This window comes from Oryctolagus cuniculus, chromosome 18, assembly GCF_964237555.1.
Source record: "Oryctolagus cuniculus chromosome 18, mOryCun1.1, whole genome shotgun sequence".
NCBI classification, from domain to species: domain Eukaryota; kingdom Metazoa; phylum Chordata; class Mammalia; order Lagomorpha; family Leporidae; genus Oryctolagus; species Oryctolagus cuniculus.
The window spans coordinates 17,031,705-17,058,955 of NC_091449.1; the positions used below are offsets into that span (position 1 = coordinate 17,031,705).

A 27,251-nucleotide genomic window follows, 5' to 3' on the forward strand; every position below is an offset into this window, starting at 1 on the left:
CGGGCTCCAGGGCCACACTACAAGGCCCAGGAGTCCCCACGGCGGAACCGGCGTGGCGTGGCCGCCAGACGGGATTTTTCCCGGGAACGCACGCGAAGCGCCGCGTGGCACGGACTCCGCGACCATCGCTGCCCCCTGAGAATCCCGGGCCCTCCGGGAACTCCACCGGGCTGCGGTTGTGACGTCACCGCCGACTCTGTTGTGATGTCATTGGCGCGTGAGCGTTTCTAGAAGGCCGCGGTTTGGGGTGCCCTCGGCCGTGAGCGGGGGCGAGGTGGTCTCCACGGCGACGCTATCCCAGCGGGGAAGGCAGGTGAGTCCCGGGCTGCAGATTCCAGGGAAACGGTGTTCCAGGCCACAGACTTGGGGTCCGAGAGTTTTAGAGGCAGAAGCAGCCTTAAGTTTTAGAGTTGAGAAGAGGGGGAGACTGTGCTAAGATCCCGGTCTTTCCCCGCAGGAATCCTCACCCGGAGACCTCTGTGGGGCTCCTGTGTCTCCGATCTTGTTCTGTGCGGACCGCACTGCTCTGGTCTCTTCTCTCACTCGCTTTAAGTGTCGTCTTCAACTCACGGTGAACGCAGATTTTTTTTTTTCTTAAGATTTATTTAACTACTTCAAAGTCAGAGTTACACAGAAAGGAAGAGAGGAGGAGAGGCGGAGAGAGGGAGGTCTTCCATCCGCTGGTTTATTCCCCAGTTGGCGGCAATGGCCGGAGCTGAGCCGATCCAAAGCCACGAGCCAGGAGCCTCCTCCGGGTCTCCCACGCGGGTGCAGTTGGGCCATCTTCCACTGCCCTCCCAGGCCTCAGCAGAGAGCTGGATGGGAAGTGGAGCAGCCGGGTCTCGAACCGGCACCCATATGGAATGCAGCTTCAGGCTAGGGTGTTAATTAATGCATCCACCACAGCGCCAGCCCCGCAAAGATTTATTTATTTGAAAGTCAGAGTTACAGAGAGACAGAGAGGGAGAGACACACACAATCTTCCATACACTGGTTCATACCTCAAATGGCTACATGGCTGGGGCAGGGTTGGTCTGAAGCCGGGAGCTTCTTCCGGGTTTCCTTGTGGGTGCAGGGGCCCAAGGACTTGGGCCATCTTCTCTTTTTTTTTAAATCTTTTTTAAAGAAAACTTTTATTTAATAAATATAAATTTCGAAAGTACAACTTTTGGATTATAGTTGTTTTACCCTCCCCCAATAACCACCTCCCAGCCGTAAACCATCCCATCTCCTTCGTACTCCCTCTCCCATCCCATTCTTCATTAAGATTCATTTTAAATTATCTTTGTATACAGAAGATCAACTTAGTATATACTAAGTAAAGATTTTAACAGTTTGCACCCAGACACACAAAGTATAAAGGACTGTTTGAAGACTAGTTTTACTGTTAATTCTCATAGTACAACACATTATGGACAGAGACCCTACATGGGGCGTAAGTGCACAGTGACTCCTGTTGTTGATTTAACAATCGACACTCTTATTTATGACATCAGTAATCACCCGATGCTCTTGTCATGAGCTGTCAAGGCTATGGAAGCCTCTTGAGTTCACGAACTTCAGCCTTATTTAGACAAGCCCACAATTGAAGTGGAAGTTCTTTCTTCCCTTCAGAGAAAGGTACCTCCTTCTTTGACGGCCTGTTCTTTTCACTGGGATCTCACTCACAGAGATCTTTCATTTAGGTAATTTTTTGCCATAGTGTCTTGGCTTTTCATGCCTGAGAAATTCTCATGGGCTTTTTAGCCAGATCTGAATACCTTAAGGGCTGATTCTGAGGCCAGAGTGCTGTTTAGGGCATTTGCCATTCTATGAGTCTGCTGTGTATGCTGCTTCCCAAAGTTGGATTGTTCTCTCCTTTTTAATTCTTTTTTTTATTTTTAAATTTTTTTCAGGCAGAGTTAGACAGTGAGAGAGAGAGAGAGAGACAGAGAGAAAGGTCTTCCTTTTCCCATTGGTTCACCCCCCAAGTGGCCGCTATGGCCAGCGTGTTGTGGCCTGCATGCTGCGCCTATCCGAAGCCAGGAGCCAGGTGCTTCCTCCTGGTCTCCACTGTGGGTGCAGGGCCCAAGGACCTGGGCCATGCTCCACTGCACTCCCAGGCCACAGCAGCGAGCTGGACTGGAAGAGGAGCAACCTGGACAGAATCTGGGGCCCCAACCAGGACTAGAACCCTGGGTGCCAGCGCCACCAAGCAGAGGATTAGCCTAGTGAGTCGCCGTGCCAGCCTCCTTTTTAGTTCTGTCAATTATTTTTAGCAGATACTGGTCTTATTTATGTGATCCTTTTGACACTTAATCCTATCTTTATGATCAATGATAAACTTAAAATCTTTATGATCAATTATGAACTCAAATTGATCACTTTAACTAGTAAGATGACATTGGTACCTGCCAACTTAATGGGATTTGAAGTCCCATGGCATGTTTCTAACTTTCCCATTAGGCTCTTGCTTTCTCAGACCATTAGAGGGAGCTGGATCAGAAGAGCAGCAACCAGGACCCAAACCCACGCCCATATGGGATGCTGGTGTTGCAGGCCGCAGCTTAACCTGCTACTCCACAATGCTGCCCCTGGCGAAAGCCTTTTAATTAAGGCTGTACACTTAGTCTTTTTTTATTCCCCAGGATGACACTGTAAAGTCTTTATTGTAGTATTTTCTACTCATTTTTAATATTCACAAAATAATCTTCTCGGTAGGTAAAATGTTCAGAAGGGTATACACTTCTCACCCCTAGCCTACCCAGCCAGATAACTGTCTCACTCCAAAAGCAGTGAATTTTACTAGTTTTTGTTTTGAGCTTTTTCTTTTTTGTTTTGTATTTTCTTATCTTAAGGGAAATTCTGTACATTTATTGTAGGCTGTGTATACCTTATATGAAATGCTTGGGATTAGAAGTGTTTTGGATTTCACATTTTTTCAGGTTTTTGAATATTTTCATATATAGAGTGAGGTAACTTGGGGGTAGGAACCAAATCTAAATACAGAATTCATTTGTTTCACAAACACCTTATACACATATTCTTAAGGTAATTTATTCAAAATTTAAATGGCTTGACGTTTTTCACTTGAAGCATTTTATTGGTGCTCAAAAAAGTCTCAGATTTTCAGAATAAGAGATCTTCAACCTGTGTGGTGTTGTTTTTCAAGCTGTGGGATTGTCACCTAATCTGTTGTGTGTTAAAATTGATTTACTGAGCCCTAATCAAGATTTTCATTATCTTTTTATAGTGAAAAATTCAAACATGTGTACAAATAAAATGGTAATGAACCCCCATGTCACTCCCTTGCCCAGCTTCACTGATTTACTCATGGCCAATCTTCTTTTATAAATTTGCCTATCTCAGGATTCTTTTGAAGCAATTACAATATGTCATACCATTTCATCTATAGATATTTAAATATGCATGTGAATGATAGTCTTTTAAAAAACCTAACCACAATGTCATTATTAGCTCTTTAATAAAAAATACATTCTTTTAATAGAATCAGATATGTAGTTAGTACTCAGATTTTCCCACAGGGCAGGCAACTGTTTTTATATTAAAGTTTCTTTGTCTAGGTCCAAAAAAGATCCATATATTATCATTGTTTGATAAATCTTATAATCTATGAAGTCTGTAGTTTCTTTTTTTTTTCAAAAAAAAAAAAAAGCTTATTTATTTATTTATTTGAGAGGTAGAGTTACAGACAGTGAGAGGGAGAGACAGAGAGAAAGGTCTTCTTTCCATTGGTTCATTCCCCAAATGGCTCCAACTATTGGAGCTGTGCCTATCTGAAGCCAGAAGCCAGGTGCTTCTTCCTGGTCTCCCATGGAGTGCAGGGCCCAAGCACTTGGGCCACCCTCCACTGCCTTCCTGGGCCACAGCACAGAGCTGGATTGGAAGAGGAGCAGCCGGGACTAGAACTGGTACCCATATGGGATGCTGGCGCCGCAGTCAATTAACCTACTGCGCCACGGCGCTGGCCCCAGAAATCTGTAGTTTCTTACCTCATTCTCTCTCCCTCTCCCATCTTCCTTTTTATTTGCAAAGTATTTGTTGAAGAAACTGGGTGATCTATCCTATAGAATTTTGCATGGTTTGTATTTCACCATCAGTAAAATGATGGCATGATATTATTAAACCACTCCTCCCTCTCTTCTCTAGGTAAAGCTAGAGATTTGATCAGGTGCAGGCTTATTTTCTTCTTCCATCCCTTCCTCTGTTCCTTCCTTCCTTCCTCCTTTCCTTCCTTTTTCTGTAATTTAGCAAATGATTCCATAGACAGTAATGTATACTTCCAACAGGAGGCACATAATGTCTGCTTATCTCAATGTTCATTCCCTAAATGGAATGTTTCCATGAAGTATAAATTCTCTTCAGCACCTGATTTTTTATTTTAAGGTGTAGATTGTTCAAGGGGAGCAGAACAAATTCTTTCTCTTAACAGTTTTCAAGAAGAAGAAATAATGAATATTGACATAAATGTCTTTTCTCATGGATCAATAAATTTTTAAAGTTATAATAGAGGATTTCATATATTTTAGGTATTTTAGTTTATTGTACTTGTTATCTTTATGTATACTTAAATTATTGTTGTCTCATATATGACCACTTAGAGCCTTTTGAGGCTGGCTCATGGACCCTTTTGACTTAATCCTAGCTTGTAACAGCCCCCACTTAGCACTAAATTTGGAAACCAGAACTGAATTCAGATCTCCCACATTGGTGGCAGGAACCCAGTTACTAGAACCATAACCACTGGCAGTCCTAGGGTCTGCATTAGTGGGAAGCTGGAATCAGGAGGCATAACCAGTTACCAAATACAGGTTCTCCGATGTAGGATGGGGGCATCCTAAACAGCATCTTAAAAAAGAAAAAATTGAGGGGCTGGTGCTGTGGCATAGCAGGTAAAGCCACCGCCTGCAGTGCCAGCAACCCATACAGGCGCTGGTTTGAGACCTGGCTACTCCACTTCCTATCTAGCTCTCTGCTGTGGCCTGGGAAAGCTGTGGCCTTGGGCCGCTGCACATGCATGGGAGACCCGAAAGAAGCTCCTGGCTCCTGGTTTTGGATCACCCCAGCTCTAGCCATTGTAGCCACTTGGGGAGTGAACCAGCAGATGGAACCTCTCTCTCTCTCTCTAACTGCCATTCAAATAGAATAAGTAAATCTTTTTTAAAAAATTATTTGAAAGGCAGAGTTAGAGAGAGATTGATTGCATTGGTTGATCACTGGTTCACTCCTCCAAGTGGTTGCAATGGCCAGGGCTGGGCCAGGCCAAAGCCAGTAGCCAGGAACTCCATCCAGTTCTCCATATAGATGGCAGGGCCCCAAGCACTTGGGCCATCATTCTGCTACTGTCCCAAACACATCAGCAGGGAGGTGGATCAGAAGCAGAGTAGTTGGGATGGGAACCAGCATCCATATGGGATACTGGTATCATAGGATACTGGTGTCCCAAGTGGCAGCTTAACCTACTACACCACAAAGCTAGCCTTCCTCTGGGTAGTTTTAATATGCATTTCTTTTATAAGCAGAGTTGAGTATGTTTTCATATTATTAAAAGCCAGTTACATTATAGTCCGTCTTTATATAGAGTTAGTAGTCCTTTTTTAGAAAAAATAGCCTAGTCCATTTTTAGAAGCTGTTTATATATTTGGTGTATTGCATTTTTGTGAGTTTCTCCTGATTTGTCTTTATACTTTATTGTGTTTTTGACAACGTAATGGATTGGATTTCATCATGATTAAGAAAGTTTTTCCTGGGCCCAGAGCCATGGCTCACTTGGTTAATCCTCTGCCTGTGGCGCCGGCATCCCATATGGGCACCAGGTTCTAGTCCTGGTTGCTCCTCTTCCAGTCCAGGTCTCTGCTGTGGCCCTGGAGGGCAGTGGAGGATGGCCCAAGTGCTTGGGCCCTGCACCAGCATGGGATACCAGGAGGAAGCACCTGGCTCCTGGCTTTGGATCGGTGCAGCGCACCAGCTGTAGCGGTCATTTGGGGGGTGAATCAATGGAAGGAAGACCTTTCTCTCTGTCTCTCTCTCTCTCTAACTCTGCCTCTCAAAAAAAAGAAAAAAAAAGAAAAGAAAAACTTTACATCAAGAATGTGGAAAGGCCTTTATCTGAGGCTCACAACTTACTATTAGAGAGTTCATGTTGCTGCAACCCCTATGAATGTAAGTAATGTAGAAAAACCTTTATTTGTATTTCACAACTTATTATCAAAGAGTTCATTTATCATAGGAGAATACTTACGAATGTAGAGTGTGGAATGGCCTTTATCTGTCGCTCTCATGTTACTTGGCTTCAAAGAATTCATGCAATGTATGTGGAAAGGGCAGTTTTCATGGTTCAACCTGCAGAGAAACCCTGAAGTGTAAAAAATGGTACACTGCATTCATGACTCCCAACTTACTGAACATCAGACTTCATACAGGAGAAAAGCCCTATGTATGTAAGAAATGTGGGAAAGCCTTGAGCCGTGGTTCACAGCTTACTCTCCATCCCAGATCTCATAATGGCGAAAAACCCATAAATGTAAAGATTGAATGATGTCCTTTATTTGTGGCTCACAACATTGGATCCTTACAGATGGGAAACCACAGAAATGTAACCACCGTGGAAAGACTTATAGCCTCCAACTTATTCAACATCAGAGGATTCATACTGGTGAGAAACCGTGGGAATGTCAGGAACGTGGGAAATCATTTACTTGTGGCTCCCAACTTACTGAATATTTTAAAAATTCATACTTTTGTGAAAATTCTTTATATTTGGCGTATGGAAAGCTGGGAAAGGACAGAGATTTTTAAATATGTGAGGCCATTCTGTTGTTAAAACCTGCCCTCATGAAAAACTTTTTAAGACTATTTAAGCACTGTGGTATAGCTGGTAAAGCCTCTGCCTGCAGTGCCGGCATCCCATATGGGTGCTGGTTCTAGTCCCGGCTGCTCCACTTCTGATCCAGCTCTCTGCTATGGCCTGGAAAAGCAGTAGAAGATGGCCCAAGTTCTTGGGCCCCTGCACCCACATGGGAGACCCGGAGGAAGCTCCTGGCTCCTGGCTTCAGATTGGTGCTGCTCTGGCCATTGTGGCCAACTGGCGAGTGAACCAGCGGATGGAAGACACCCCCCCCCCCCGCTTCTTCTCTCTCTAACTCTTTTAAATAAACTCTTTGTAATATTAAAAAAAAAGATTTATTTGAAAGGCAGAGAGACCTTCCACACACTGGTTCATTCCCCCAAATGCCTGCAACTGCAGGACAGGGCCAGGAACTTCATCTGTATCTCCTACCTGAGCTGACATCTGCTGCTTCCCAAGCACATTAGCAGGAAACTGCACCGGGACCAGAGCAGCAGGAACTGCACCCGGCCATCTGATAAGGGATGTAGGTGTCCCACCAGTGGATTAATCTGTGCCTGAGAGGATGGCTCGAGGCCTTGGGCCCCTCCACCCATGTGGGAGACAGGGATGGAGTTCCACGCTTCTGGCTTTGGCCTGCCCAGCCCCGATGATTGTGGCCATTTGGGAAGTGAATGAGTGGATGAAAGAGCTCTCTGTTTCACTCTCTGTAACTCTCTCTTTCAAGTAAGTATTTAAAAAAAAAAGAAGAAGAACTGGCCGGTGCCGCGGCTCACTAGGCTAATCCTCCGCCTAGCGGCGCCGGCACACCGGGTTCTAGTCCCGGTTGGGGCGCCGGATTCTGTTCCGGTTGCCCCTCTTCCAGGCCAGCCCTCTGCTGTGGCCCGGGAGTGCAGTGGAGGATGGCCCAGGTGCTTGGGCCCTGCACCCCATGGGAGACCAGGAAAAGCACCTGGCTCCTGGCTCCTGCCATCGGATCAGCGCGGTGCGCCGGCCGCAGCGCACCGGCCGCGGCGGCCATTGGAGGGTGAACCAACGGCAAAAGGAAGACCTTTCTCTCTGTCTCTCTCTCTCTCACTGTCCACTCTGCCTGTCAAAAAAAAAAAAAAGAAGAAGAAGAAAACTAACTTATATGGTATCTATCTAGCTATATCAGTGATCACTTAAAATATTGGCAGAATTCACCTGTGATGCCATCAGGTCCTAGGTTTTTCTTTGTTGAGAGATTTTTTATTACTGGTCTTTACTCATGAATAATCACATTTTGTTTCTTCATGATTCTGTCTTGGTAGTTTTATGTTATAGAAATATATCCATTTCATCTAGATTCTTCTTTCAATTAGTTGGCCTATAATTATTTCTAGTAGTCTGTTGTGATCTTTGGTTATTCTATGATGTCCATTAATTTATTTTTTAAAAACTATTTATTTATTCTGAAAGAGTTACAGAGAGAGATCGATCTTCCATTCACTGGTTCACTCCCCAGGTGGCCACAACAGCCAGGCTGAAACCAGGAGCTTCATCTGGGTCTCCCACATGGGTGGCAGGGGCCCAAGCAGTTGGGCCATCTTTTGCTGCTTTTCCCGAAAATATCTTAGAAGATTAAAGAGTAGAAAAGCTAAGATTTATGAGTATAAGGATTTTTGAGAGCTTTTAATGTGACTTTTCACAGTGTAGAAATCAAGTAAAAAGATTAAAAAAGGACAAATGACTAGATGCAAATATGAGATTATATACACTCAGAATTTATCTAGGATGACAACAGAGTAAAATGATTGAGCAAATCATCAGAAAACAAGTCATGAAATTAAACATGGTAGAGTCAACAACACGCATTTATATTTACTCAGAAAATTGCATAGATTCCCTCTGTGTAACTGTGTCAAATAAATAAATAAATATTAAAAAATTGAAAAAAAAAAGAAAATTCCATAGAATAACAGAAGAAAAAAAATAAGGACAATCAGAAAAAATCTAATATATGAGCTGTCATTTTCAAAAGCTGGAAAATTGAGGGAGGATTGTTCATAATAAAACTGATGAAAATATAATAAAGAAGAAAATTATTTATTCAACAAAATGCAGAAAGTCTCAAAAATGGGGCTACAATGCTGCCTGGGGCCTCTATATTCTATTACCGGAGTGTCCGTGTTTGAGTCCCAGCTCTGCTTCTGATTCCAGCTTCCCACTCATGCACACCTTGGCAATCAGCAGGTGATGTCTCAAGTAGGTTGGGTCCCTGCCACCCATGCAGAAGCCCCAGATGGAGTTCCTGGCTCCTGGCTTCAGCCTGGTTCAGCCTGCACTGTTGTGCACATTTGGCGGGAGTAGAACCAGCAGATGTAGTATCTCTATGTCTCTCATTTCTCTGACTTTCAATAAAATAATTTTAAATGGTAGAAATAAATATAAATATATCAGTAAGTGGCTAGACAAATATGCAAAATATAACAAACCTATTTTCAAGATATATTAAAGAAGTGTAGAAAGGCTGAACATGAGAGGACAAAAAGCTCCTTGGTGTAGCTTTATTTACATGATATTATATTGAGATAAATTAGATCTTACATAAAGGTATTATAAAGTGATCATTAACTACAAATGATAAAACATTCAATTCTCCATTAAGATATAAAAAGTATAAACTTACAGTTAGTAAAACATATTTCTGGTCGGCGCCACGGCTCACTAGGCTAATCCTCCACCTAGTGGCGCCGGCACACCGGGTTCTAGTCCCGGTCGGGGCGCCGGATTCTTTCCCGGTTGCCCCTCTTCCAGGCCAGCTCTCTGCTGTGGCCAAGGAGTGCAGTGGAGGATGGCCCAAGTGCTTGGGCTCTGCACCCCATGGGAGACCAGGAGAAGCACCTGGCTCCTGGCTTCGGATCAGCGCGGTGCGCCGGCTGCAGCGTGCCAGCCATCGCGGCCATTGGAGGGTGAACCAATGGCAAAAGGAAGACCTTTCTGTCTCTCTCTCTCACTATGCACTCTGCCTGTCAAAAAATAAATAAATAAATAAATAAATAAAATAAAATTAAAAAAAACATATTTCTATGTGTAAGCCAAAGTTAATATTTTTTTTTAAATTTATTTGACAGAGTTATAGACAGTGAGAGAGACAGAAAGGTCTCCTTCCGTTGGTTCACCCCTCAAATGCTGTGGCCGATGCTGTGCCGATCCGAAGCCAGGAGCCAGGTGCTTCTTCCTGGTCTCCCATGCGGGTGCAGGGGCCCAAGCACTTGGGCCATCCTCCACTGCCTTCCCAGGCTACAGCAGAGAGCTGGACTGGAAAATGAGCAACTGGGACTAAAACCCGGTGCCCATATAGGATGCCAGTGCCACAGGTGGAGGATTAACCAAGTGAGCCACGGCGCCGGCCCACTTTATAGATATTTAATGTATTGTATGCAGTGAATAAGACACAAAGACACACTGAAACTCATAATAATAAAATACATATTGGGCCATAAAGCAAACATCAAAAAAATTTCAAAGAACTGGTTTCATATAGACTACCTGCACTGACCACAAGAACAATTGTGTTACATGTAAGTCATCAAAGGATAATTATGGGGAGAAAAAAACCCTATATGCTTAAGAAACATAATTCCATCCATGAGTAAAATAAATCATAGAAGAAATATTTAAAACTGAATGGTAAGATTAGTGTATATCAGAAATTATAGAATGCAGTTAAAGTAATACCTAGGGGAAAATTATAAGTTTATATTAGATGTATAAAAAATAATTACTTAAGCATTCAGCTTAAAATATGAGAAAACTGGCAAAAATAAACCCAAAGAATATAAAAGCAAGGAAATCAGAAAGATAAAAAAGAAAAAAAAAATGTAAAGAGGGGGCAAGCCTTTAGTCCAGCAGCTCGAATGCTACCTGGGGCATGTGTACCCTAGGGTCAAGTCCTGAGTCTGCTGCGGACTCCAGCTTCCTTCTACTGCACACCCTCAGAAGCAGCAGGTGATGGCTCAAGTAGTTGGGTTCTTGCCACTCAAGTGGTAGACCCAGATTGCATTCTGGCCTCCTGGCTTGGGCCTGGCCCAGCCTCAGCTGTTACCAGCATTTGGGGAATGAACAAGAGGATGGAAGACCTCAGTTTCCCTCCCTTTCAAATAAATGGTTTAAAAGATTTACTTATTTATTTGAAAGCAGCTGCAGCTGGGCCAGACTGAAGCCAGGAACAGAGAATTCCATCCAGGTCTCCCACCTGGGTAGCAGGAACTCAAGTACTTTAGCCATCGTGATGTGCTCAGGATGCTGACATTGACAGGAGTTTGATGTGCATCGCTGTATAAAACATACACTCTTTACATTAATTATATCATGTGGTATGCTAAAAGTAAATCCTCAGTTTCTGCAGTCTGTATTTCTAAGAGTGTTGCCCTTTTATTTCTTTGTGAATCTCGTAAACTGTATAATTTCTTTTTCAAATGTATCAACATATATGAATTACCACAAGTTTAACAAATAACAAGAAGCCCATGCACATGGAAGCTACTCAGCTCAGGTTAACAATTCCTGTTTTTCACTTTTTAAAAAAATTAATTAATTTGAGAGGCAAAGTTACAGATAGAGAGAGAGACAGAGAAGTCTTCCATCCACTGGTTCACTCCCCAAATGGCCACAATGGCTGGAGCTGGGCTGATCCAAAGCAAGGAGCCAGAAGCTGCTTCCAGGTCTCCCACATGGATGCAGAGGCCCAAGCACTTGGGACATCCTCCACTGCTCTCCCAGGCCATTAGCTGAGAGCTGGATAGGAAGAGGAGCAGCCGGGACACCAACCAGCACCCATAGGGGATGCCAGCACTTCAGGCAAAGGCTTAGCCTACTATGCCACAGCGCAGGCCCCTGTTTTCCATTTTTAAATCAATAGATTCCTTTTTCTTGCACGTATTCGTCACTGCTATTCAAAAGCCAAGAGATTACCCAGAACCAGATAGGGGAGGCTTGAGATTAATGCACCCAGTCCAGTCTGAAACCAGAGTACACCTACCATCTCTTAATAAAAAACAGAACAGTTTACATCTCCCATATATACTGCCATAATTCTTGCTCTACTTTCATTCAGTGCAATTTTTATTTCACATAGCCGTTTCTTATTATGAACACAGGTTCATTTACTTAACAATTCCAGTCACCAACTTGTTTCTCTCATCACATTATAGGGAAGAAAACAAAATATTTGGGATATGGTCTTGAAAGAGCAAATTTTATGTCCCCCCCCCCCCCCGCCCCCGGAAGGAGTAGTGGTGAAATTAAAACGCTTACCTCCTCTGTGCTGGAGGTTCACAAGTTTGTAATTATTAAAAAATAAAAAAAGTGTCCATGATATCTTGGAGTAAGAGAAGATGGTTCAGGTTTCAGACAAACTGTACAGCCTTAAATTCCTTTCTCGGTGAGCTGAGGTTCGCTCATCAGAAAATGGGGTCAAGGGTGGCTGTTTGGCCTTGCGGTTAAGACGCGACGCCCAAGTCCTGAATCTGAGTCTCTGGGTTCCATCCCTGGCTCCTGATTCCAGCTTCCTGCCAGTGCTGCCCCTGAAAAGCAGCTGTGATGGCTTAAGTGACTGTCTCCTGCCCCTACCTGGGTGACCTGGATTGTGTTCCAGCTCCTGGCTTAGGTCCAGCCCACCACCACCTTGGCAGCATCTGGGGAGTGAACCATTGCTTTGGAGTTGTCTGTAGGCCTCTCAAACAAAATTTAAAAAAACAGAAAATGGAAACAGTGTTTTTCCTAGAATTCAGGAAATCTAATGATGTACACTCCTTTGAAGTATGTTTATTTTTTCTCATTTTATTTTACTAGTCAGTGGTCTCTCAACATTACCCCTGTAATGTCCTTATAATAAAAAATAATGGATGTCCACTTTTGGAGTCCGGTGGCAGAGAAAAAAGTTACCCTAGGATTGACTTTGAAATCTTTATAAAAAGAAAAAAAAACTCTTGATTTTGCATTCGTCCCCATAAGATATATATTTGATCAAAAAAAAAAAAAAAAGTTATGTCCACATTACTTGTCAGATAAACTGACTAACCTCTTCAGATCATCAAAATGAATATCCAAGGAAGAAATAACTTGACCTTAGGTTTTTTCACTGAACACAGGCTAGTAAAATCCCTATAGAAAAGCCCATTTATAAACACAAATCATCACCATTATGGACAAAAACCAGAGATACACAGACCCTTCTCAACCACAGCAGCAGACACTTCCCGCAATATTACAAAATGCCATGACCATGCAGCTTCAAGTTCAACTCACCCCACACCCAAGGGCAGGAAGAATGACGCTCGTACAGAAACACGACGATGCACCGGGCACTGAAGACACCCCCACCCCGCAAGCCTTCAACGTCTCGCGCGGCCACCCGGCCCGCCCCCCAAGATCCCAGCCAGGCATCCGCAGGAGCCCAGGCAGTTCGCAGGCCCCAGCCGCTCGAAGCCCCAGCTTCGGCTGGGAGACCGCATCTCCCCGCGGGCGCGTCCCGGGTCCCACCCTCCTCATGCTGAGGAAGACTCTGGGTCCACTCAGCGCTCACTCCAGGGCTCGGCCACTCAGACTGAGCGTCTGACGCCTGCGCACTGCGCGCCGGCGGGCACTCCCGGACATCTCGAGGCGCGGGGGCTTCACGCACGCGGGTTCCAGCCGCCCAGCGCACCAACCCGGCAAAGTGCGTGCACCCGGCCTCCCAGTGTACGGGCCCGCCTCGGCGCTGGACTACATTTCCCAGAAGCGCCGGGTACGGCACGCGGCTGCGTTTCCGTTTCTGCGAGTTTGGGCGTCCAGGCGTCAGGAGAGGACCGCAACCGAGGAGGAGATTGGCAGCCGCTGGGCGGGCGAACTAGAACCGGGCTTCGAATCTGGGCGCCAGGTCGTGGGTCCTGAAGCGCACTTCGGCTGAGGTTAGCGCGTGCGGAGTGCCAGGGCGGAAGTACGCGGGGCCGGCGTCGCGGGCATGACGTGTGCGGCGGCGTCGTCTCCCGCGGCGTCGGTGCCTGTGGAGAACTGGGCATGTGCGGCGGTGGTTTTGTGTACGAGCGTTTGGGAGGCTGTGAGCAGGTTGTGCCTCTGAGGGTGTGTGTGACCGTGTGCTGACGTGACGGCGGACGGGCTTCCGTGGCCGTGTGGCTGTGTAGCCACGTGTGTAGCTGGAGTTTGCTGGTGACTGTGAGGTGGGCGACACCTGTCGTGACAGGGTGGTTGGGCGTGCTCGGGTCCCTTGGAGGTTGTGGATGTGCCTGGTGTCTTGTGCATGACCGGGACTTGCCTGTGCACGACAGTGTATCTGTGACACGGTGTGACTGCGTGTTGCTTCGATCTGGCACATGAATGTATTTCACTGTCAGGTTGGTCGGTTGTGTGTGTGCTCTGTGCACCACTGTGCGAGTTCGTGTGTTTGCACTACTAGGGGAAGACAGTAAAAGCGCACTGAGAAAAGGCGTTTTGGCCGGCGTGTGTCCCTGCCAGGGTGCTTGAATGTTTGGGTGTACGGCCTGTGCGTGGTGGGTTTTAAGATTAGGTGGTCCAGCGGTGTAGCATTACTGATGGTTGTGGTTTTGCCCATGTGATTGAAAATGCGATTGTCTGTGACTTCGTGTGGTCAAGTGTGTACTTTGTACTCGCTGAGCCTGCGGACGTTTCGTGGGGTACCAGGGTAAAATTTGGTTTCGGTGTTTCTGGAGGTCATCCTGGAGCTGATTCGCATGTGGCTTTTGCTCCTCTGAGGACTTCAAAGTTTTGACCACAGTGGCTGCCCGTTCACACACATAGGCTGTGCCTCATTTATGTATCTTTCCTCGGTTCACCTTGAAATTGTAGCTGTAGGTTTGCTGCTGCTTCCTGGTGGCCTCTCACCGTATAGACTTTTTTTTTTTTTTAAGATTTTATTTATTTATTTGAGAGGTAGAGTTACAGACAACGAGAGAGAGAGACAGAAAGGTCTTCCATCCGCTGGTTCACTCCCCAAATGGCTGCCACGACCGGAGCTGCGCCGATCCGAAGCCGGGGCCAGGAGCCTTCCCCACCATATAGCCTTAAGGGAACTGGATGCAGAGAAGTAGCAGAAAGGAAAGAAGTCAAATTTGAGCCTCTGAGTGAAGAATAGTTATATCCAAGCCACAGAACTGGTTTTGAGATGAGAAGTTTAGAGTTGATAGCTCCTTCAATATAGGCCATTTGGGAATGTAATGGGGTTCCAGGAGTGGAAATACTTCCAGAGGGAGTGCTGTAGGTGCCAGGTACCCACTTTAGAACTTGTACCACTCCACGGCAGGGCTCTGTCTCCATAAATAGCTTTGAATTCAGAAATAAATTCTAAGGTAGTGTGGCCGTGGCCCTCTGGGACACAGAAGGTACAGATCTGTTTTAGACTCTTTCTGACTTTTCCTTATGTTACATGAGGGGTGGATAATGGGAGTAGAGGAAGAGAGAGTGTGTTCTGATTCAGAGTATGGCCCGGGTTGGTCTAGCATCTCATTCCCATTTTCTTTTCTGAGAGCAGATCCCAGAAGTGGAAAGAATGGCCCTTGTACATTCAAAAGCAGAGTGCAAGGTAAGTAGTTCTTTTTTCATTGTTTCCTAACATGCCTTTATTTTTTCAGAACATAGGAATCTTTGTTTTATTTCTTAAACTTGCTACCTAGGCTTCTCAAGTGATGAAGGAACAAGGCAATTCTTTTTAATTTTTATTTTTTGTATATTGGAAGCAAGGAAAATCTGTAGTTAATTGTGATTGATGCTTCCCAATACTGGTTGAGTGTAGGAAAAACAGAGGATTTAAAAATGAGAGTTCTCTGTTACTTAACTTTGTTGTTTTTTAACTTTGATTGAAATTTTCAGAGGTACACAAAAATATAATGCCATCTTATTTCTAGAAGTTATCACTTGCCAATCTCACTGTGTTTTTTCTGCCTTCAGTTAAAAAGCCTTTTTAATTTGCCTTTTGATGTTTTTCATCAGTTCATGGGTTATTTATTTATTTTTTATTTATTTTTTTATTTTTTGACAGGCAGAGTGGACAGTGAGAGAGAGAGAGAGAGAGAAAGGTCTTCCTTTGCCGTTGGTTCACCCTCCAATGGCCGCCGTGGCCGGCGCACCGCGCTGATCCGATGGCAGGAGCCAGGAGCCAGGAGCCAGGTGCTTTTCCTGGTCTCCCATGGGGTGCAGGGCCCAAGCACCTGGGCCATCCTCCACTGCACTCCCTGGCCACAGCAGAGAGCTGGCCTGGAAGAGGGGCAACCGGGACAGAATCCGGCGCCCCAACTGGGATTAGAACCCGGTGTGCCGGCGCCGCTAGGCGGAGGATTAGCCTAGTGAGCCGCGGTGCCGGCCCAGTTCATGGGTTATTTAGGTGTAAGTTATTTCATTTTCAAATATTTTGGGCATCTTCCAGGGATCTTTTATTACTGAGTTCTAATTTAATTCCACTGTGTTCAGAAAATGTTTTGTTTTGTGACCTAGAATTTGGTGCTTTTTAGTAAAATGTTCTGTGTGCACTTGAAGAGTCTGCCGTTCTGCTGCTTTTGGGTGGAGAGTTCTATAAATGTCAATTGGATCAGACAGATTGGTAGTATTGTTTAAATCTTCAGTATCTTTACTGATTTTCTGTTCGTTGGATTTATCTCATTCTCCTGGTAGTTTCTGCTTCGAGTGTTTTGACGTTGTTATTAGGTACATAAATTATTAGATTTTATGTCATAATAGTTAAATTAACCCTTCATGGTCTTTGTTCCTGATAATATTCTTTGTTCTGAACATCTGCTTTGTCTGAAATTTATTGTAGCCATCCTTATATTTTGGCTAGTGTTAGCATGGTATATTTTTTCTATTCTTTTAATTTTAACCTATTTGTATTTCATATTTCAAGCACATTTTTCTTTTTTTAAAGAAAATTTATTTGTTTGTTTAAAGGAGTTACAGAGAGAGGGAGAGGGAGATAGTAGGAGAGATCTTCCTTCTGCTGGTTTACTTCCCAAATGGCCACAATGGCTGGAGCTGGGTTGGTCTAAAGCCAGGAGTCAGTATCTTCTTCAGGGTCTCCCATGAGGCTGTGGGGGCCCGAGTACTTAGGCCATCTCCCACTGCTTTCCCAGGTACATCAACAGGGAGCTGGATCGGAAGTAGAACGCAGCCATGACTCGAACTGGCACCCATATGGGATGTCAGCGCTGCAGGTGGAGGCTTTACTGGCCATACCACAGTGCTGGCCCTTCTAGTGCATTTTTCTAGAGGGCAGTGTATAGTTAAGTTTTTTGTTTTTATAGAACTTGTCAATCTTTGTATTTTAATTGTAATATTAGACCATTTATAGTCTGTGTGATAACTGATGTGATTTGGTTCAAATTCATCATCTTGCTATTGTTTTACTTTTATTCTATTTGTTCTTCATTCCCTTTGCCGCGCCCCCCCCCCCCTTTGTCTTTTGGACTGAGAAGGATAAAGAATTTCAAAATAAAAATAGAAATACTTTTTACTAACCATATGAATACAAAAGAATCATCAAGACCTCTTACAGTAGAATAGAATATAACCCGCTGGGATCTCTACTGAAAGTACAATACTTTTATTTGTTATATTCATTTTATTTGAAAGGCAGAGAATGACAGAAATCTTCCATCCACTGGTTCACTCTCCAAATGTCTGCAACAACCAGGGCTGGGCGAGGCTGAAGCCAGGAGCCAGGAATTCCATTCCGGTCTCCCACGTTGGCAGCTTGAATCCAAGTACTTGGGCCATCATCTGCTGCCTCCTAGCTTTAATAGCAAGAAGCTAGATCAGAAGTGGAGTAACTGAGATTTGAACCTGCATTCCAATATAGGATGCTGGCATTCTGAGTAGTGGCTTAATGTGCTATGCCCACTCCTCCATGTTCTGCACCTTCTTTTTTCTGTCACACATTTAATATATCTTGGAGATCACTCCATAGTGGCCTGTGGAGAATCTTCATCATTGTTTTTTATAGCTACATGTTTTATTGTGTGAGTATAATAGCATATTCAACCAGTCTTCTATGGGTAGGAATTTGATTTTGCAATATTTTTCCATTGTATAATGCAGTTATCAGTAACTACAGATGCAGGGTTTTTTTGGTTTTTGTTTGTTTGGTTGGTTGGTTGGTTGGTTTTTTTTTTTTTAATCTGTGAAAGTTTATCTTTGGGACAGATTTCTAGAAGTGTTCTGCTTTTAGTTTAATGGCTTTGGGCATTAAGTTCTACCTGAACTGTAACTAATATGGATGAAATTGGTGCATTTCTTCATCCTCCTTACCTACCTTTTCCTCCATTATCTTATTTTTAAAAATTTGTTGTAGAATTTATACTGCTAAATATTCTTTTTTACTCCAAATTTAGTGAGAATTTCTTTTTAAAAAATAGTTTTATGTCCTTGTGTTTAGAATTTCAGAAAGCTTTTTTTTGTTTGTTTGTTTCTGATATGAAAGTAGTACATATTTATTGGAACAACTTAGAAAATAAAAAAGATTAAAAGAAGAAAATAGCAATTACTGAAAAACTGTCCTTGAAATGAGTCACAACTTAGAAAATAAAAAAGATTAAAAGAAGAAAATAGCAATTACTGAAAAACTGTCCTTGAAATGAGTCACAGTTTCTATGTGGAATCCATCAATAAGTTTTTTAAACTTATTATTCAAAAAATTAAAACATGCAAAAGTAAAAAGAATCGTGTAATGTATCCCCATTATTCTGCTTGTTACTCAACTTCAAAACATCAGGTTTCAGCTATACATGTTTCATCTATAGCTACACTATTCCCCCCACCCCTCCAAAAAACAAAACGGGTTATCTGAAGAAAATTACAGATCCATAACTTTATCTTCAAATATTTTAATATATATTAAGATTTGTTTTCCGTTAACTTTATACACAGAAGACCAACTTTATACTAAGTGAAGATTTCAACAATTTGCACACACATACATATAAAACAAAAAACTGAGAACAAGTTTTACAGTTAATTCTCATAGTACAACTCATTGAGGGCAGAGGTCCTACATGGGGAGTAAGTGCACAGTGACTCCTGTTGTCATACATAGGAGTGTTAATTGTTAAATTAACACCAGTGATTACCCAAAGCTCTTGACATGAACTGCCAAGGCTATGGAAGCCTTTTGAATCCGGAGTCTTGGTCCGTATTTAGTCAAGGCGATAAGCAAAGTGGAAGTTCTCTCCTCCCTTCAGAAAAAAGTACATCCTTCTTCGATGGCTCCTTCTTTCCACTGGGGTCTCACTCACAGAGATCTTTCATGTAGGACATTTTTTTTTGCCACAGTGTATTGGCTGCCCATGCCTGAAATGCTCTCATGGGCTTTTCAGCCAGACCAGAATGCCGTAAGAGCTCATTCTGAGGTCAGAGTGCTATTTAGAACAAATGTCATTCTATGAGTCTGCTGTTTGGACTGCTTCCCAAGTTGGATCATTCTCCTTTTTAATTCTATTGACTATTATTACCAGACACTTGATCTCATTTAACACTCAATCCTACCTATAGTATCAATTTAACACTTAATGTGATCACTTTAACAGTTAAGATGGCATTATTACCACCCAGCTTAATGGGATTTGGAGTCCCACGGCAAGTTTTTAGCTGTATCCTTAGAAGTATGTCCATAGTAATGCATGCTGAATTATAAAGCTTTACAGTTACAAGTAAGTACTCTTTTAGTGTATTAAAATAGCCAGGGTTCAAATTTCCCCATTGTTCCTAATTTTTTGTTTTAGAATCAAGATCTAATGTCTACTTATTATAATGGTGTGATATATTTCTTAAATCTTCTTCTTTTAAGATTTATTTATTTATTTGAAAATCAGAGTTACACAGATAGAGAAGGAGAGTCGGAGAAAGAGAGGTCTTCCATCTGCTGGTTCACTCCCCAATTGGCCGCAATGGCTGCAGCTGTGCCATTCCGAAGTCAGGAGCCAGGAGCTTCTTTGCAGTCTCCCACATGGGTACTGGCGCCCCAGTCCAGGCCACCTTCCACTGCTTTCCCAGGTGCATTAGCAGTGAGCTGGATTGGAAGTGCAGCAGCCGGGACTCGAACCAGCACCCATATAGGATGCTGGTACTGCAGGCGGTGGCTTTACCCGCTATGCCACAGCACCTACCCCAAATCTCTCTCTCTCTCTTTCTTTCTTTCTTTCTTTTCTTTCCTTCCTTCCTTCCTTCCTTCCTTCCTTCCTTCCTTCCTTCCTTCCTTCCTTCCTTCCTTCCTTCCTTCCTTTCTTTCTTTCTTTCTTTCTTTCTTTCTTTCTTTCACAGTGAGACAGAGACAGAGAGAAAGGTCTTCCTTTTCCATTGGTTCACCCCCCAGATGGCCGCTATGGCTGGCACGCTGCACCGATCCGAACCCAGGAGGCAGGCGCTTCCTCCTGGTCTCCCACGTGGGTGCAGGTCCGTCCTCCACTGCCTTGCCGGGCCACAGCAGAGAGCTAGACTGGAAGAGGAGCCCCGGGACAGAATCCGGTGCCCCAATTGGGACTAGAACCCGGGGGGCTGGCACCGCAGGTGGAGGATTAGCCAAGTGAGCTGCGGCACCGGCCCCAAATCTTTTGATCTATAAGTTATTCTACCTTTTCTCTCTCTCTTGATTTTCATGCAGTTAATTTGTTCCAGAAATTGTTTCTTTGTAAAGTTACCCATATTCTGGATTTTGTTGTTTTCCCATCTGTGATGTCATTTAACATTTTCTTCTGAGTCTGTGTTTCTTGTAAACTATTTAATTCTACAGAATTGATCAAGTTCAGATTTTTTGGCTTGCTCTGCATTAATTCTTTATACATAATGAAGTATATTTCTATGAAGTGGTACATAGTATTTAGAGCTTTCCTTTATGTGTTATTAGCAGACATCGATATTACTACTTGAATCTTATTTTTTCAGGGGTTACAAAATGATGTTCTAATTCTGTTCTTTCTGTTGCATTGATTGTAATACTTTTTTTTTTAAAGATTTATTTATTTGAAAGTCGGAGTTACACAAAAAGGAGGGGCAGAGAGAGAGAGGGAGGGAGGGAGGCAGAGAGAGAGAGAGGTCTTCCATCCGCTGGTTCACTCCCCAGTTGGCCACAACAGCTGGAGCTGCGCCGATCCAAAGCCAGGCGCTTCTTCCAGGTTCCCCACGTGGGTGCAGGGGCCCAAGGACCTGGGCCATCTTTCACAACTTTCCCAGGCCATACAGAGAGCTGGATTGAAAATGGAGCAGCCAGGACAAAAACCGGCACCCACATGGGATGCCAGCACTGCAGGTGGCAGCTTCACCCACTATGCTACAGCGCCGGCCCCTGTAATACTTCTATCTTCCCTTCAAATCAAATTAAACTATAAGCTAGCTTCTTAGGGTGGAAACCTAAAGCATTGCTCTTTAATCTTTTTTTTTTAATACAGTATAAGCATTTAAAACTATAAATCTTCCTCTAAATTCTGCTTTCGCTGCAGCCTACAAAATTTGATAAGATTTTCTAATGTCTTTTGTGATTTCTTCTCTGAATCATAGGTTATTTTGAACTGTACTTAATTTCCAACTGTTGAGGATTCTGCTAGACCTCTTATTGCTGCTAGTTTCTGATTTAGTAATGTGCAAGACCGGAGAGTATATTCTGCACAATTCAGTTTGTTTGTGTTTATTGATACCTATTTTATGTCCCAGCATTTGGTTTATTTTGGTGACTTTCTCTGTGCCCTTTCTGGAGTTGTTGAAGAATCTGGCTCCTGCCACAATTCTATGGGTAGGCTCTCAGCCTCCACCAGAGACAGGTCTGGCAGGCCATACTAGGGAAAGCTGTCTTTCCCAGACCAGCCCGGGTGTACAACCAATGGATGTGCTGTCTCCACAGGGAGTTGAAATCAGGGACTCAGGGTCCCCTTATCAGCTGTGCTCTTAGGCATATCTAGCCCAGGCACTTCCATTAGGAGACCTCTCTCTTAGGCACCTCTGCCAAGACATCCTTAGCTAGGGAGGCCGGAGAAACCTTGAAGACACTTTTTCTGCATTCTGCATCAGTACTTTGCTACTCTCAGCCCCTCCTTCATCTCCCTTTCCCCTGCTTCCAGTCCATAAAATGTCATGAGCCCTTTGCTCAGGGCTCCCTTGACAGTGAGATTATTCTCCACATCTATGCTGATCCACCTGATCTTTTCCTTGTGTTGTTCCATGGGGGAAAATGGAACATTGTTGGGAGTCAGGGCTTTTCTGAGTTAACTACTTGCTTATATGAGTACTGGGTGATTGGTAAGTGATTAGAGGCTTGACTGTTACTTTTTTAAAAAACAGATTTATTTATTAATTTGAAAGAGTTACACAGAGGATGAGACAGAGACAGGTATCTTCCTTCTGCTGGTTCACCTTCCAAATGGCTACAATGGCTGGGGCAGGGATGTGCCAGGCCAAAACTAGGAGCCAGCACCTTCATCTGGGTCTCCCACAAGGGTACAGGAGCCCAGCCACTTGGGCCATCTTTCACTGCTTTCTCTGGCCATTAGTAGGGAGCTGGATTAGAAGTGAAACAGCCAGGTTTGAACTGGCACTCATAGGGGATGCTGGTGTTGCAGTGGCAGCTTTACCCTCCGTGCCACAGTGCTGGCTCTATTTCTTTTTAGCCTGTCTTAATCATCTATTCCAACACTTGGCAGCTCAGCTCTTTCCAGCTGAGTTCAGCTCATAACAAAGGGTGTTGTATTCTGTATTCTGTCAATTATGTTGTAGGAGTTCATACAGTGTTATAGAAATCTGCTATATTGTTACTGGGTTTTTTTTTCTAATAATTCTATTAGCTACCGAGCAAAAGACATTAAAATTTCCAACTCTGATTGCAGATTTGGCTCTTCCTTTAGTTCTGTCAATTTTTGCCTTATAAATTATGAAGCTTTATTGTTACATCTACATTTAGGATTGCTGTGTTTTCTTGATGAATTAGTCCTGTTAATTGAAATTTCTTTCTTATATTAATACAGATATACAAGCTTTCTTTTGTTTTTAAACAGGTTTTTGTTTCTTTGTTTTAAAGATTCTTATTTATTTGAGAGGTAGAGTTACAGTGAGAGGGAGAGATAGAGAGAAAGGTCTTCCATCCTCTGGTTCACTCCCAAATGGCCACAATGGCTGGAGCTGGGCCCATCTGAATCCAGGAGCCAGAAGCTTCTTCCTTGTTTCCCATGTGGGTGCAGGGGCCCAAGCACTTGGGCCATCTTCTGCTGCTTTCCCAGGCCATAGCAGAGAGTTGGATGGGAAGAGGAGCAGCTGGGACTAGAACTTGGGATGCTGTTGCTGTAGGCAGAGGATTAACCTACTGCACCACAGCACCAGCCCCATACAAGCTTTCTTGTGCTTAGTATTTGTGTGGTATATTTTCCTCACCATTTTACAATCAGTGCATCTGTGTCTTTATATTTAACATATGTTTACAAACTAAAATATGTTTATATAAAGTATATAATGAGCTTGTAGTTGGGACCTTCATTTTCCTCTTGTGCTGACACTCACTGTCTTTTTATTGGGATGGGTGGATTATTATTAATACAATTTTGTTTAAGTTCTGCCAGGAAAAGAGCAAAACAGTAAATATTTTAGGCTTTGTGGGCTATTCAGCTCTGCCACTGTAATGTGAAAATACATTATAAATAGTTATAAGCATAAGCATTTTGTTATCTGTATCTTACATAGTTTATATGATCACTCATAATATATTGGTCATTATTTCTACTTCTGATATAAGTATGTGTTATTTCAGAAATCAGACAAGTTATAAATATTTTGTGTCTGTATATTGAGAACACTGAGTGAGTCTGAGTTAAGAAACACCACCTATACACATCCACTCAGTGCGTATTTTGCAGGTGGGAGAAGAGACAGGAAAAAGACAGCAACAGACAATTCTAACATAATCATTTACAACTTTGCAAAAAATCTGGTCTCATTGTTCTGTGTTCTTATCCCCTCTCTGCCTTCCCCAGACTCTATACTTATCTAAGATGGGAACTCAGAAGAGGACCATTCTTTTCTGGCAGCTCTGAAAACCATGGCTCAGGTGAGTTGACGTTTCTTTGTACTCTCTGTAGTTACAATTTTACACGTTAGCATTCCTTACTCCTGAAACTTCCTTTCACATTGACCCTACTCAGGAATATGCTCTTCAGACTTTCATTCTTATAAATGATAATCTTCTCTAAGTCTTTCTTTTCTTTTCTCTTTTCCTTTCTTTTCTTTTCTTTTCTTTTCTTTTCTTTTCTTTTCTTTTCTTTTCTTTTCTTGTCAGAGTTATGCGATTGGGGGGGGTGTGTGTCTTCCATCTGCTGGTTCACTCCCCAACTGGCCACAATGGCCAGAGCTGCACCGATCCGAAGCCAGGAACCAGGAGCTTCTTCCAGTCTCCCACACAGGAGCAGGGGACCAAAGACTTGGGTCTTCTTCTACTGCTTTCCCAGGCCATAGCAGAGAGCTGGATTGGAAGTGGAGCAACCAGGACTAGAACCCGTGCCCATATGGGATGCTGGTGCTTCAGGCCAAGGCATTAACCCACTGCACCACAGCGCTTGCCCCTAAGTGTGTCTTCCTAATCTAACCTCTATTCACATTCTTTTTTTTTTTTTTTTCTTTTTAAAGATTTATTTATTTACTTGAAAGGCAGAGGTACAGAAAGGCAGTGGCAGAAAGAGAGAGAGAGAGGTCTTCCATCCACTGGTTCGCTCCCCAGATGGCTGCAATGGCTGGAGCTGTGCCGATCTGAAGCCAGGATCCAGGAGTTTCTTCTGGGTCTCCCATGTGGATGTAGGGGCCCAAGGACTTAGGCCATTTTCTACTGCTTTTCCAAGCCATAGCAGAGAGCTGGATTGGAAGTAGAGCATCCAGGATATGAACTGGTGCCCGTATAGGATGCTGGCACTGCAGGTGATGGCTTTACCTGTTATACTACAGTGCTGGCCCCTCTTTTATTTTTTTCAATATTTATTATTTATTTATTTGAAAGCGAGAGGAGGAGAGACAGAGAGAGAGAGAGATCTTCCATCCACTGGTCACTCCTCAAATGGCTGCAATGGCCAGGGCTGGGCCAGACTGAAGCCAGGAGACTGTATCTTCTTCCAGGTCCCATGTGGGTGTAAGAGCCATCCTCTGCTGCTTTTCCCAGGCCATTAGCAGGGAGCTGGGTCGGAAGTGGAGCAGCCAGGACTTGTACTGGCACATGGGATGCTGATGTTGCAGGCTGTGGCTTAACTATGCTGCACCACAGTGCCGGCCCCTTTATTCACATTCTTCCGTAATCCATTCAGCATCTTTGACTAGAAACACTGATGTAACAAGAGCAGATTTTCCTGATTTTATAAAATAGGGAAGGATTTTAATGATGTTACACATGAAAAATCATTGAATTTCTCTTTAGACCTAAGTTTCCCAGTTAGACATTGTAGGAGTTGGTCTTGAATGAGCTCATTCTCTCTCTCTTTTTTTTTTTTTTTTAACATTTATTTATTTATTTGAAAGTCAGAGTTACACAGTGAGAGAGGAGAAGCAGAGAGAGAGAGAGGTCTTCCATCTGCTGGTTCACTCCCCAATTGGCCACAATGGCCACAGCTGTGCTGATCCAAAGCCAGGAGCCAGAAGCTTCCTCCAGGTCTCCCAAATGGGTGCAAGGGCCCAAGAAGTTGGGCCATCTTCTACTGCTTTCCCAGGCCATAGCAGAGAGCTGGATCGGAAGAGGAGCAGCTGGGACTAGAACTGGTGCCCATATGGGATGCTGGTGCTTCAGGCCTGGGCGTTAACCTGCTGAGCCACAGCACCGGCCACTGGGCTCATTCTCAGTATATGGCAAGAGATCATACTTTAGAAGCTTTTAAGATTAGTTCATTATTGGGGACTAAATACATAGGGATCAAGATTAAATGCATAGAGATTGGAGATATTCCCTGGGAATGCATAATTCATGAATACCAATAATGGTATCATTTTGAGATTCCACAGTATGTGATCCTGAATGAACATATCTGGATTATCTTTTCCACTTTTCTGTTGCTTAGAGTGAGGAAAAGGTACATTTATGAGTGATAAGTAGTAACAAGAAAGATTATCATTTACCTCCATAACTTGCTGAGAACTAAGAAATACTTATGAGGTTTTTATATAACCTAAAATATTCAAATATGAGCACTTAAATCAGATAATTCTCTATATGGAGCTGTTCTGTATCCCATAGAAATATTTCATAAATTACTGGTGATAAGGAAAATGTTTATCATGTAATACTCTGATGTAATGATGAATCTGAGACTTAAACATATTCTTTAATTTTAAACAAACTTAACAAGACTTTACAGAAAAATTGTAAAACTTTCTCACTTTTTTCTTAAACAGAGAAGAGAGAGAACATACGATATTTAACATAAAATATTTTACAGGGTGCTTATATAGGCTGTTTCATTTGGACATTGCATTTGTTTTAATTCTGTCTTATCTCATAATGAGATACTCTTATAACACAATAACCTACAGCAGTAAGTACTTAGGGATATGTTGATACGTAAGCAGCACCAAGTTCTCTACTGTCTTCCCAACATCACAAGCTTCCCAGTCTGTTTGCTTTTTTCTCCCTTTGCAGAGTGCCATCGTCTCCTTTCCATTGAAAGCAGTATTTTCTTTATTTCCACAACTAATACTATGTTTGTTGTTCCAGAGATCAGTGATGTTCAGGGATGTGGCCATTGACTTTTCTCAGGAAGAGTGGGAATGCCTGGACTCTGCTCAAAGGGATCTGTATAGAGATGTGATGCTGGAGAACTACAGCAACTTGGTGTCTCTAGGTAAGAATATCTGCCCCTTGTATCCCAGGACCTACTTTTGGAATGGCCGTCTTCTCTGCTATTGTTCGAAGTTGCTTTTAAAGTAACTAACTGAATTTCTTATTCTCAAAGGAAAGCTTGAAATACTGCAAGTATACATATTTCTTAGGTCACCTTTATCATTCTGTATCCTTCAGAAAGCCTTAAAGTCACCTTATAGTACCTTGCTTCCTGCCGTCTTCCTACATAATCAAGGGGCTAGATTTGAATTCTGAGATACTTGCAGTACTGTCAGATAAAACAAACTATGTGTTGTTATACTTCAGATTTGCTAACGAAACTCTAATAATGCACAGCCCCAATCACAAATTTAAGTAGATGCAAGAAATGTATGGCTGTTCTGATGAGAAGAGATTATAGATTTGTATAGTGATAGGGCAGATCAAGGCTTGCTTTTTTTTTTTTTCACTAATTCAAGTATTCAAGTTACCTGAATATATTACTTAGCATGAACACATTCTCTTACTTAGTAGTAGTTAGTAGTTGGATATTACATATTAGGAACTTTGTGTTTTACGTTGAATAAATGATAGAATCATCTTTTATTGGAATTA

The 27,251-nt window shown here is 43.1% G+C and overlaps 1 protein-coding gene and 1 long non-coding RNA gene across 7 annotated transcripts in view; one reads left to right on the forward strand and one right to left on the reverse strand.

Annotated features, from left to right (window-relative positions):
* The first annotated feature begins 183 nt into the window (after positions 1–183).
* Positions 184–27,251, forward strand: part of LOC100346786 (zinc finger protein 420) — a 64,440-nt gene continuing 37,372 nt past the window's right edge. The window contains exons 1-4 of one of the 4 annotated variants that reach the window (XM_070062290.1): positions 184–313; positions 15,360–15,410; positions 23,821–23,894; positions 26,532–26,658. In XM_070062290.1, coding sequence (XP_069918391.1) covers positions 23,886–23,894; positions 26,532–26,658 — 136 coding nt within the window. In that variant the 5' untranslated portion in view covers positions 184–313; positions 15,360–15,410; positions 23,821–23,885. Of the gene's footprint in view, positions 314–13,624; positions 13,762–13,791; positions 14,032–15,359; positions 15,411–23,820; positions 23,895–26,531; positions 26,659–27,251 lie in introns of those variants that run through there. The other 3 variants (XM_008257202.3, XM_008257203.4, XM_002711481.5) reach the window with 3 other exon arrangements.
* Positions 583–13,258, reverse strand: LOC103348440 (uncharacterized). 3 transcript variants are annotated; one of them, XR_011383973.1, is made up of 4 exons: positions 13,121–13,258; positions 6,242–6,342; positions 1,002–1,115; positions 583–815 (listed from the first exon to the last, which is right to left on the reverse strand). It is a non-coding gene; the product is annotated as an uncharacterized lncRNA (long non-coding RNA). The 3 variants fall into 3 exon arrangements; XR_011383972.1 differs by having other exon boundaries at positions 583–1,115; positions 6,242–6,355; positions 13,121–13,257; XR_011383971.1 differs by lacking the exon at positions 13,121–13,258 and having other exon boundaries at positions 583–1,115; positions 6,242–10,018.